At 43.6% G+C, this 13,076-nt stretch overlaps 1 protein-coding gene across 1 annotated transcript; it reads right to left on the reverse strand.

The window, feature by feature from the left end:
• Window positions 1-134: 134 nt before the first annotated feature.
• Window positions 135-12,928, reverse strand: LOC146196546 (protein phosphatase PTC7 homolog). The gene is made up of 6 exons (XM_084598292.1): window positions 12,477-12,928; window positions 11,979-12,158; window positions 10,582-10,780; window positions 10,082-10,205; window positions 4,273-4,402; window positions 135-459 (listed from the first exon to the last, which is right to left on the reverse strand). The coding sequence occupies exons 1-6, from the start codon at window positions 12,718-12,720 to the stop codon at window positions 344-346; spliced, it is 993 nt and encodes a 330-aa protein (XP_084454418.1). The 5' UTR covers window positions 12,721-12,928; the 3' UTR covers window positions 135-343.
• Between the last annotated feature and the right edge of the window lie 148 nt (window positions 12,929-13,076).

A 13,076-nucleotide genomic window follows, 5' to 3' on the forward strand; every position in this document is an offset into this window, starting at 1 on the left:
CGTAAATATCTTTTCGTAGCCCCTTTAAGGGCTGTGCAAACAATGGTGCACAACATATACACATTCACTAAGATTAACCAATGCAACTCACGCACACACATGCAAGCGCATACATAAAGTTAAGCAGACTGAAGACAACTCCTAAATCAGCGTTTTTATTTACTTTCTTATTCAAATTGTAACTTATTTACATAACTGGCCACAAAAGTGGCGACACAGCAGTAGCTCTTGTCTAGGCTAAGTTCTTGACTGCAGTCATCTCAGGCACAACCACTTCCTCTCTACCAGGTTGACTTTTGATGCCACACTGTCCACAATTCAAGAATGGAGGAAGCAGGACGAATTATCCGTGGTCAAGTGACGTGTTGCGCGCTACATTAGTCTTCAACGTCTCCCTGCTGTGGCCTTGCTTGGAAGTCACAGATGCTAAAAGAATTGTTATGTCATCTGGTTTTCCCCCTATGTGAAAGAGAGAAAAACAAATCACATATATTAGAATCACAACAAATCTACGATAAACACAAAAATACTGGTTGATTTCATACAAATGCAATCACAGTGAAAAGCCAACTTTTATTCCAGTGAACATCTAAACAGTGGTAGCTCAAAAATGCTGACTGTGCTGCATCTGCATCTTGACATACACACCTTGGCACATATCTCGCTAGATCACACAAAAAACATGAAAGGCTACAATTTTGACATACTTTCTCCGCACCTCTAGTAAAACCCACATAGGAGATCCACAGGATCTTTGATCTTGAATGCAGCCCCTTAAAATTTGGGTATAGCTATACATAACCACAGTGACAATGCTTACAAATAAGAAATGCCAAGCAGCTGCTACAAGGACTCCTATCTTTCGCTGGAGGATTTTGGATGTTGCTGTGTCCAAGCTACTGGCCTATCACGCCGAAATATAGCACACTAACTACCATATTATGAACTGTGTCGGTTGCTCATTTGACTAGAAGGAGCTGTAAATGACAGTGGTTTCTCAACAATTACAATCCAGGCAAGTGTCTACATTAAATTACTTCTGAAGCACTACAAACCCTAATGTACTACTACTCGACTGCATTATATTTCAAAAATAGATCAGTAGTTTTCCCAAAGAAAAACCAGCCAAGGATGGAAGACCCTGAAATAAAGCTACTAATTGAGCCATTATTGTGGTAGGATAGCTAAGGAGAAGTGAGGCAATTTCGAGACCAAAAACAGCTTGCTGTTCAAAAATATGTGGAGCTAACGAATTTTTATTTTTGTAGCACATCTTTATCTTGGCAAAGCCAGATGACAAAAATATGTGACACCTTCAACAACTTTAAGAGCAGAATAAAAAAAGTCACCCGCACAGCTGTTCAAAACCATGTCCACTCTAGAAGGAAACAGTCACATCCACCCTTGCTTGCTGCCAAAAATGATCAGATTTGCACCCAAAGCATAGAAACTAAGCTAAATGAAATGAAAAGGCTGAACACAGTATTACTTACAGAGAAATGAATACATTTTCATACAGAAAGATGTGGCTTTCAAATGTATGTAAAAGCTTACTGTACTGGCATTGTGTTTGTGTTATGTGCATCAAGCAGCACAGACAGGTGCATATAACCTCCACTGTGTTCTATCTGATGACTGTGGTGCAGTGGTGCAGGCATTAGGTGTTACTGTCTAGTTTCAATTCCACTACAAAAAAAAAAAAAAATTCTACAGTGGCATGATTTCCCAGTAGCTCTGAAGCACCTTTTAGAGCAGGTTTATGGTTCATATGCACCATGTGTCAATGCATACAGTGAAATCTCATTACTATGAACACCACATTCACAAATTTTTCAAATTATCGAAATTTTTAAGAATCCCCAGAAGATTCCTTATGTTTTCAATGTAAAACTATTTCAGAATAACGTACATATTAAGTTTTTGTTCTTTAATCTAGGAACATCAGTATTACGAATTTGGCTAAATTAACAGTGCCGCAGCTCACAACTCTCGGGTGAAACAACTGCAGTTTCTGTGTGTATGGACTGTGGGCTGTAGCTATCATCATCAGCATATCTATAGTGCTCTACCTAGTGCCACCACAAAGCCGTGGATTAATATGCAGTAGCCAGCAAGCCTAGTCATCTGCCTCTTTTCTTCCTGTGCTGTGTGTCGTTCGCTGGTCGGCCATTCGTGCCATTTGAGCGTGCGGGACAGTCGTATATCTTTTTTTTTTTTTTGGCCGCGGATTATCTTACTGCGAAGTTTTTGCCAGATATGACAATGATTGCAGCCAGCGAAGTGCCAAGAAGATAGGAACGCAGCTTTCACTGCAAGAAATCGATGCAGAGAAAAAGCGAATCGGCTTTTACAGAGAGCTAGCATGGCCCCATCGACCGCCACAATCATTTTGTAAGGCCAAGACAAGATTTTCAAACTTCAGGGAGCATTCAAGATGAGGTCATACCGAACTCTAATGTTTTTTCGAACATGAAAAAAGTATGTACTTTCATCGCTCGGAGCAATTACTCACCCTACGTGGTGTTGCACAAAGTGGAAGGAGTATGTGCTGCAGTAGTGTAATGTAGTGCATGGTCGTGTTTACTGCATGCGGCAGAAAAAATAATTGATTTCTTCACATAAATCAGCTTTGAAGTAAGTGCAACATCTTCATTTAAGGTTTTGCTTATTTACACACGTGTCTACTGCTAAGGTACATCATTTTCATACTAGGTTTGACCACTGGCTTATAACTGCAGGCTTTTCATTAGAAGGATATTACAAAATAACAAACAATTTTTTGCGGTCCCCTGCGATTCATTATATCATGATTTGACTGTACGTATAAGGCATTGACACATGGTGAAAAACCATAACAATATGCACGCACATACCTTCTGGTTCGTATGAGTATACAAAGTTAATGACCTAATTTTAGTTAATCAGTTATATTTCTTTAATTGAGCAGTATCATGAAGTGTCAGCCCTGCCATCTCATCTATCAGTACACATCATCCAAGCCCAAAGACAAGGGTCCAACGCCGACCACAGTGAATGCTTTTTGATGGAGGCAAAAAGCAAGGCGCCCATGTATACAGTGCGATGTCAATGCACATTAAAGAACTCCAGGTGGCTTAAATTTCTGGAGCCCTCCCTATGATCTCTCATAGCCCGAGTCACTTTGGATGTTAAGCCGAACCTTTTATAGTTTTCAAAGAAAAAAAAAAAAAAAAAAAAAAAAAAAAAAAAAAAAAAGACCAGGAGTAAAAGTGCGTGCATGCCTGCAAATATTTGTGTATGTGTGAATGCAAATATGTGTGCACAATTTAGAGCATATATGTAAGAATATGCGAGTGTGCAGAGTAGGAGGTCCGTGGCTGACCCTGTCACCACCAGCCAACCTTTTCCACACTCTTCTATGCATGCATGTATGCCACTTCACCTCTCCCTCCCCTCCCTCCCTTCTGTCTTAATTTTCAGCTAAGAAAGCTTTTGATGACACAGTATTAACAAACAAACATTGCTTTTACATTGCTGAAAATGACTAGGCAAACAAACACTGCTTTTACATCGCTGAAAATGACTAGGCAGTTCAGCGGGGGCTAATCACAAATTATTCTGCATTAGCACGGCAAACCCTGGTTTACCACGCCTTCACATTCTATGGTTTTGCTTGATCTGAACTTGCTAGCCTCGGTTGACAGATCATGTGAGGTGTGCTGCCTAACTTGGAAGCAGCAACACAGACGAAAAGAGCCCCATTTTATCCAAGCTCTACAAATGTGCATGCATGGCCTAGAAGTAAAATGTCCAACTTGTGGTTCCAAGAGTCTCGGTCGATTCCATGCCGATCTCAAAGGTGCGGCCCAACACTTACAATGTTCAGCCAAAACCACGAGAGTGCATTCTGGGTAGGTATGCATTGGCTGTGTTTTATGGCACAAAAGCAGCTAAAGCCATCATGTGCCAAGCACAGAGTTAAGTCTGTTATTGTTCCAGTACTCGAGAAACTGCTACCTGTGCAAGGCACGCCATTTAGGTCATAACCTTCTGGATGATCCCCACGCACCATAGTCTTTTGAGCTCTTCCGTACTTTGGTGCTGTCCTTCCTAAGTAACTGTAGCGAGAAATGGAGGTGTTGACTACTGCAGGCCTCTATAAAGAGATACGATGTCAGGAGCTAAAAAGCTACCCAAGGAATAGAGGTTGGTCTGTCCATGAGACGAATTAAAAGATATCGTAAGAACTCCCAAAAACAGCAAAGCTGCACAGAAAAAGACACCTCTGCTTACCAATAGTGTCAATGCCATTGTCCCGTGCCCGAAGGGAAAACGGAGACAGGTGGGCTTCGTCAAATGCGAGCCGCCTGGCCTGCAGCGCCAGAGAGTTGACTGTCTGCTGAATGCTGTCTAAGCTCGTGTCCTGGGGAATTGAAAAAGAATGAGGACAGAAAAAATAAACATCTGAAGCCCAATCCTGTAAGACAGTCAATGACGAGAGTAAAACTATAGGTGCACCCTTCATATAGCAGAAAAGGGAGAGAGTGGAAGATTTAAGAGACCTATCACACCTTCTCTAAGTCACAACAGCCAGCAAACTACTTTACTCTGGCTAGTAATACATAATTTGCGTGAAAGAGGTGTTTTAGTCCTCCAAGAGATGTCTGTACATTTCTGCAGGTGCTTATTTTGCTATTTACGATGAAAACTCGTGAGTTCAAACAATGAATGACCTAAAAAAACTGATAACCAAATGCATCACAGCAAATTTATTTCAATAAAGGTTGGGCAACGGTTGCCTGTGATTTAGCTTGCATTTTTGTAATGCTTTACTGCGTACACACTTGCAGCAGTGTTACAGCAACACTGCCTTAAAAATGGTAGGGACCTCCCCGGCATCCTTCAGGGCACAATGTGCTAGCGGCAGTGCCTCATCACAAGCAGCTTGCTTCTAGTGTGACGAGTTGCAGTGCAATAGAAGAGCAGTGCACACGGAAGCAAGGGAAATGAGCAGTGCCGCAAATGAGTGTCTGAAACAGCACGCAGCTGGACTGGTGCAAAGTTGGCAAGACTGAAACTGAAATCAACTGGTCGGCCGACCCTCAAAGACATTCACTTGTCGTCACGCCTGCCATTGAGAAAATGTCAGAGGTATGTGGTTAACTTTATAGCATGCAATTCAGGTCTATTATGACAATCCCTTACCAAGCTGATCATACCTGGAGCATCCTGTCTAATTAGCCATTACAAGACTCATAGCGTCCTTCTGACTTTATAGATTTACATAGGCATTGGCCGGCACATACTGACACTTAGAATTGTCCGCATTTCCAAATTAAAGGCAGATGAATAAACGAGCTTTTAGTTGCACATACCAGAGGTCGTGCCGAACAGGCGCCGTTATTAATGCCATCCCCTATTTTCTAGCTGCTGCGCCGGTCAAGGTGCTGCTTTGATTTCACCCATTACGGTTTTAGAGTAAATGTCAGATATATTGAACTTGCAGAGGATCAAGAAAGAGCTTGATATATTGATAATTCAATGCAAAAATATGCCAGACAGAGGAGCCTCTCTGCACCCATGCTAGCAGCACACTTCCTGCAACAACGCAGCCGACCTAACTCCATGCGCAAAAAGTGACCGTCAGGATCTGTTATGAGAAGGACCTTTCCAGGTGCATGGCATGCAATTCAATATATTGAATGTCTACTGAATAGAAGTTCGATAAGTGCGAGCAACTTTGTTATACTTCTGCAAGAAATTTTTAAGCAGACACTCTTAAAGTTTGATATAAGCAATATTTCAAAATATACGGAATCTACTGTACTGTACTAGGCTGCCTTATTTGCACTAGGCTACCCAGACACAGAGCGCAGTCTGTGCCAGAACTGACTCACATTCGAATTAAAAGGGTATTTTATACATAGGCCTCTATGCAGCTTGCCCGGGCCAAGTAGTACATTTTGAATTATCCAGAAATCAAAGTTATTAAAATTAAACTAACAAGCTTTATATGTATTTTATTTAGATGATATAAAAGACTGGTTTGGAACAAGCAGGACGGGCAAAAGTAGAATACAAAAAAAATTAAATAAGGAATGGCTACATTATTACATAAAATAGCACTTGATGCAAATATTTTCAACATTTAGGCATGACATTTTGAGTGTATCGCCTCTAAGAAGTTTCAAAATGTAACTGGCAGCAACTCTAAGTACAAACGGCCAATTTTTCAAACTCTCTAGAGACTGCGAAAACGTCCTAACATTCAGGCAGTCCTAAATATCAAATTTGTCACAAAAATAATTACATAAACTTCTGATTGTCACTATGGTGACGGAAGGGGTCAGCAGACCAGTCTGATGCTTGCAGGTCTTGATGCGCAATGTTTACACAGGCAATGGGCAGCAACTGGTGTTCGATCAGCACCTCGCACAAGAATGCGCTGGCTGGCTTGGATGAAGTCCAGACGTGAAAGAGAGACTGCCACTGCGAGTTCGGGAACTATAGGTTCCCGGATAGCGTGATTCCCCAGTTACTGTGTCCGGAATTTCAACAAATTGTGGTCGCATAATATGTTTTACGAATATCCGGACATGTGCCCGTGACATAAAAGACTTGAACAGTGGCGCTCATCCACCACGGTTTCTTTTCTGCAGTGCCTAGGTGCAAAGGAGCGAAGCATCAAAGAAACCCAGCGAACAAACATACGAAGTGGCTGTTTTTGTGGAAATATGACTTCATGAGGAGAAACATGGTGGCTTCTTTACAGTGCTTTAAGGGCATAGGGATGAACCATTTGAAAACTACAATTATTCACTTGCATACGAGCGCACTGGGTCTGGGGGTGGGATGACGCATGAGCAAAAATGCGGCGACTGTACGCCCGTCTTGACATGTCTATGCTGTAACGAGGCGAAGCATCCAGAAGCAAACCAAGAAAGTGATGCCGGACCATCACTGTCTATGAAGCGGACTTGTAACTAAATCTCTTCCGTGCTTAGGACAACGCAAATACAGATTGAAGTCTGCAACAGCTAAAAAAGGAGCTGTTTATACTTGACGTTTATAAATGCTAATCTACACTTCACGCTGTCAAAGTCTCAATTCTAATGCCTTCGTAGTTCATTCAACAGCTAATTTTTTCAAACTCGGGCGGTTCGGCTCATACGTTTTCCAGGATAATATGTTTCTTCCCCGCATATAAAAAAAAAAATATAATAGAACGTATCGAAAAGGTTTTACTGTAGTTCTGATTTGCCTCTAACTCCCCATAGTGATACACCTGTTTAGCTGTTTCTACTCAACTTGGCTCTAGTTTTAAAAAAAAACTGCACTTGGGACCGTTCACAACACCTCAATTCCCCTCTGTGAGGGAGCTTCAGAGCTCAAAGGCAAATCTTGATTTTGTTTCATAAAATCAACACTCTGTCTATAATACAGCCTCTAAGCATTTCACAACAGATAGCTATACCACATTTTTTTTTTTTCGAATTTGGATATTATGCATATTTGCGACAAGCTCGCTCATGTTTTCGCAACTGTAAGTGCCAGACTTGGCTGGCTGCCTGTGGCTTATTCATATTGGCACGAAATGTTTATTTGTTGCTGCGAACAGCCGCAGGCACGCAACCTTGTTACTTTGCTTGTAGCGCACAGAATAATGCAGGCAATGACGCAAATATTGTTCTCTTTGTTTCGGCATGCAGAAAGCCGCTGGGTGCATTTTGATCATTTCCATTCTTACAGAGGATGCACTGAGATGTATGTATATAGAATCATTGCAGCCCATCGCATATGCTTCCACATTGTTCCAAGCCATTCTTCACCTTTGGCAGGTTTATCTAGATGCTTCTTTGCAGACTTTAATTATGTCATTATGTCAAAATACAAGCAAACCGAAAATTGCATTCAACTCAATTTTCCCGGTCTCTCGCTTTCCCATTTCACTCGCCCAATTACGACACGTGCGGGACCACTCGAAACAGCCCATATGAGCATGTCACTATAAGGTCACAGAAGATGGCTTCTCATAGTTTCCCGGTCGCTGTAACACGCTTTTGCTAAAGTTGATGGGTGGTGGTGGTGAAAACATTTATTATAATACATATAGGTATATACACTAGAAGGGATGCCTAGACAGGCACTCCATTGGCGTTTGCCGCAGCCCGGGCGCGCTGCGTTAAGACCTTTTGGGCCTCTAGGGTGCAGCAGCCGGACAGGGTCGCCTCCCAGTTCTCTCGGGTGGGGTTGGGGATAGGGGGCAAAGATGGGTTTTTCTGGCAGGCCCACACCATGTGGTAGGTGTCAGACACCTCCCCACAGTGCGAGCACAGCCCGTCGAATTGCGAATCAAAATGTTTTAGAATAGCCGGGCACAACATTGTATTGGTGAGCAGGCGCAGGAGCACCCGCTCGTTAGCCTTCCCCAGCCCTTTGCACGGGGTGGGAAGAGTTTGGTGCGTAGATCTGTAATATTCACATATTTCTTTAAATTTGTAAACTGGGCTGAAATCAAAATCCTGATCCGCGTCGGGTCCCGTGGGAAATGCCCGGAGAGAAAGCGCGGGCGGCGGCGTCAGCTGCCTCATTCCCTTGGAGACCTGGAGCCCAAACGAGAGATCGGTACGCGGGATCCGAATCTCGACTGCAATTTTGGTATATGCGGTAAGCTAGGGGAGCAGTCCACCCTTGCTGGGCGTTCCGACAAGCCCCTCGCGAGTCGGTTATGATGTATTTGGAGGAGAAGTCAGAGGCTGCGAGGGCGATGGCAACCTCTTCTGCTTTTGTTGGTGACTAGCTCTCTTCAATGGCGCCTAACAGAAATAGAATGAGGAATAAAGAGACTCGTGTGCTTCTGTTGACGACTGATGGGTGGAAGGATGGATGGCTATCGCAAAAAAAAAAAAAAAAAAAAAAAATTAACCCATAGTGCCCGTCCGAGATCATAGCCTTTTATAGGCATTGGCTGGGACCGCGCCGACAGTACTTATCCCTATTTCCAAATTAACAGGGTTGGAATTAACGAGTATTTAGATGTGAGCTACGGAGGTTGCGCAGAAGAGAGAGCAGGCAGCCGCCGCCGCGCGGCCATGCCTTGCCATGCACTGATCTTGCCGCGGCCGCGTCCCCTCCCTTCAACGCCGCCGGCCGCCACGCCAGTCATGGCGCCATTTTTTTACCCACTCTTCCATGGTTTTACCTGGTTCCTTATTCTGTCCCCGTTTTGGACGTGCGCAGCCTCTAATTATGCTTACCGATCGCGGAGATGTTTCTTTTTTTTTTTTTCGCGTGATGTGCGCCAAGCCGCCCAGACGCGGCGGCGCGTAGTTCGAATTATCCGTAGCGGAACCGACTCGCGTTCGAATTAACGGGCTTTTTTATAAACAGATTTCTATGGAGCTTGGCCGGACCAAGTAGTGTAGTTCGAATTATCCGAAAATTCGAATTATCGAGGTTCGAATTAACGAGCTTTCACTGTATTTGCAAAGCGATGTAAATCTCGATGCCACCCTTGCCACCTAGTGAAATGTCAAATATGAAGAATGTGAAATATACAACTTTTCTTTAACAACATGAAGAACCAATATTTTGGCGTGTACAGTTTCCAAAAACACTTGAAAGTACTGTCCAGGCTTCGAGCACACCATCGCAACAAAGCCGTTATACGGCTATGAAACACATGAGTCGCAGATGCAACATCTGGTCACATACACACAAAAAGGATGCAAGGCCGATATGAAATGCCAAACCAGCGATTAAAGACCTAGCAAATGTGGCAGGCATAGAGGGATGCAATATCGTCACAAGCCTGCGAAGGTGAATATCAAGTTTTGGGTGTGGATTCGTGCCGCCCCCATGGATGTGCAATGAAATTACTACAAAGTAATGGCTGATGATAGTAATTCCACAGATAGTTCACACTGTCCTTTTGTGGTGGCGCAAGGTACAACTAGAAAGGTGTAATGTTAATAGAATTCAAAATTGTCTCCCAAACAGGGATTATTCTGTGTAAATTTGGGGCGAGAATCATAAAACCATAAGACAGGTCCAAATTCATATATTTTACAGGAAATTCAGAAGAGTTGGTAAGTATGCCTACCCGAAGTTGTGCGAGCTCGTTGACTATCATGTTCTCGGGCAGGTTGTCGAAGAGGCCATCAGTCGCCATCAAGATTAGGTCCCCTTCTTGGACAGGAAAGGAAGATGTCTCAGCTGACTCAGGGCTGCACAAACCAGAACACAAGATACATTGTTCAAATGCCTTTAGAAAGCTTCAAGCACAAGTAGTTTATTAGAGAATGTGAACATTCTAATAAGTGGAGACTAATATATAAAATGCATCACTGTTTTTATGCCTTTATTTCTGGCTAGCATGGCACTTCATCCTCGAGGGCACTGCTTCCCATATCAGCAGCACTAATGTTATCATAGACACAGCCCAGAATTATGTTTGAAAAATATACTAAAAATGATCAGACAATCGCTCTACACAGGTACACTGAATAATGCCCCCTAGTTCCTTAACACCACCGCTGTACAATTCAAGGCTGCACAAGTGAACAAAAGGTTTCAAAACTTTCTGTAGTCTTCCGAGCGTACCTGTCGCTGAGGACGAACTGACTGACACCCGGTGGTGGCAGGCACAGCTGGAAGGGAGTGTTGAAATAATGCTGCTGCTCCTGAGACCGGTGAACTACTTGGCCCCGCCGTACAACCAGGAACCCACTGTCCCCCAGGTTAGCAGAGTACAGGATGCGCTCCACACAGTTCAGCACTAGGACGCACGCCGTGCTGCTCCCTGCACAAGCACCACAATGTGAGGTCAGCGAGAGGCAAAAAAAAAAAAAGATCAGGACAAATGATGTCATTTAAAAAAGAGAATGAAACAATCTACAAATGAGTTAATATGGCCACAATTTAAAGCAAAAAGCCGTACAGTTTTCTTACTCTCTTTCATGATTTGCCAATTCAGTGCAAGGCTGCTCTCAATAATCCTCGCAACTAAAGTGATGATTTGAAACATTTGTTTGAATCAGGTCCCTACGAAGTAAGTGTATCACTGGAAGTGACCATATGGCTGGCTGATCTTGACTTTAACTGCTGTTGGACAAATGGGAACTGAAAGTGCATGCATGGCAATGGCATTTGTACACAGCATTTGTACAATCTGCTTTCTCACTCATTCTATGTGTAGGCCACTAACATTCATGATAATGAAAGAATTTAGCTAACAGCTGTCCTCGCTCTACTGTAAGTGAGAAGACAAAACAGAAAGTGAACGAACCTATCTTCCAAATATAGTTAATATTCCAGCACAGCGTTTTCTAACAACACAGTACCGAACATGAAATCTGGTCACAGTCAACTTCAGAGTTGTAAGACCTATCTTAGCAAGCAGGACGCTACCCGTTCGTTGCAAGCTCTGTAGGATGAACCTTTAAAGAATATTAAAATATGTATGTGCATTATAATATTCTTGGAAAATTGCTCAAACACATGTTAACATCCATGCTCTGCTACCAGTGCATATATGGAACAAAAAACACGCGAAGTGTATTTGCACACCTTGGTCCCACAAATCTATAAATTATTCAATTTTCCCCTATAATTATCTTCGATGTGAATAAAGAATACAGTGATGATGGAAACACAGCAAATGTCCAGAAAGAACAGCAAACACAACAAAAAACTGAAGATGACCCAGAAAACAATTTTCTTCCAATTCATCCAATTCAGCCCCATCGTCCTCCTCCATACTGAACTGTCTGTCGCCTGTAAGGTTTCTGCCCGGTCTAAAAGAAAAACAAACAGTAAACCACGCTGTCAAAGTTGCACCGAAATTCAAACCAGTTCGGCGGGTAAAATAAAAGTCAAAGTCCATAACTCATTCATTCAGCTAAGTAGACCGGGACTACAGTGGCAGTGCATCGCGCGTTCTCATAACGTAGGACGTTGTCGTCAGCGGTTCTGCGCACAACGGCACACACAGAGCTCACCTATAATGTGCCTCTTGTTCTCCAAGAGCTCGTAGTAGCTGGACGCGATGATGCTCGCCGGCGAGTTTGGCTTGAATCTACCGGAGTGGACGACGCGTTCGCAGTTGCGCATCAGCGCCGTTGAAAAGAGTGAAGGGTCTACGCCGTACGTTCGCCATCCACCGACACCGTCCGCTACACCTGCGGTAGAGATGTCAAAGAAAAAAACGACGATACCTAAGTTCACCCAACAAAGAAAAACTGACGTGCGCAGCAGCGATCTACGCGCCTGACCACACGAATTTGCAATGCATTGCATTCAACTTGGCCAAGCTCGCTGACAGCGTTGAATGACGTTCACCTTGTTGCCTGACATTGCACTGACGGATCCTTTGAAGCTAGAATGAAGGAGCATCCCGCGCAAACATGGATATCAGCAGTTCCTTTCCAAGACTGTCGCACTATTCGAAGAAACCCAGATCCAAAGCCAAAGAAAGTTTTTAGGCTTAAAACGCTCACCTAGGACGTCGAAGGACTTGTACTTCGCTGCGAAGCAGGCATCGTCTCCGAACTGGCCCCTGCCCAGACCTATGGAGAAGCGGTTCCTTTCCTTGGGAAAGCCACAAGTGACCGTCTGAAGTCCGAGGTCGCCTTTGGCCCAGGCGTACTTCGCGTCGGCGCTTGTGGTGCATGTTGAATAACTAAAAACACTGTTCGCTAGGGCACGCGTGAGGATACGTCCATACATTAACACCGACTGCATGGCAGTGTGCGTGTTTACGGCAAGTGCTTGCGGCTTACATGTTCCGGGGACAGGTTGCAGCTGAACTTTTCAGCAGGTAATTTTCATGAATATACACCTACGAGGCGGGCACGAACAATTCGCGATTATTAAACCATGCTGCATCCATCGAGAGGATCAGCGCCTCTGGCGACCTTCACTTCGGCGATCACACACGGTCAGCAGACGCGAAGCCGACGCGCGTCAAACCAGACGCCTCTGCTATCGGTGCATGCCATAAAATAAAAATTTCAGGAACACATTTTGAAGCGTATAATTTAGTTGACGTTTATCAAAGCTAATCTGAACAGAGATACTTCATTAGAACAAGTTGAATT

This window comes from Amblyomma maculatum, chromosome 3, assembly GCF_055883805.1.
Source record: "Amblyomma maculatum isolate TAMU_Amacu chromosome 3, ASM5588380v1, whole genome shotgun sequence".
Classification (NCBI taxonomy): Eukaryota; Metazoa; Arthropoda; class Arachnida; order Ixodida; family Ixodidae; genus Amblyomma; species Amblyomma maculatum.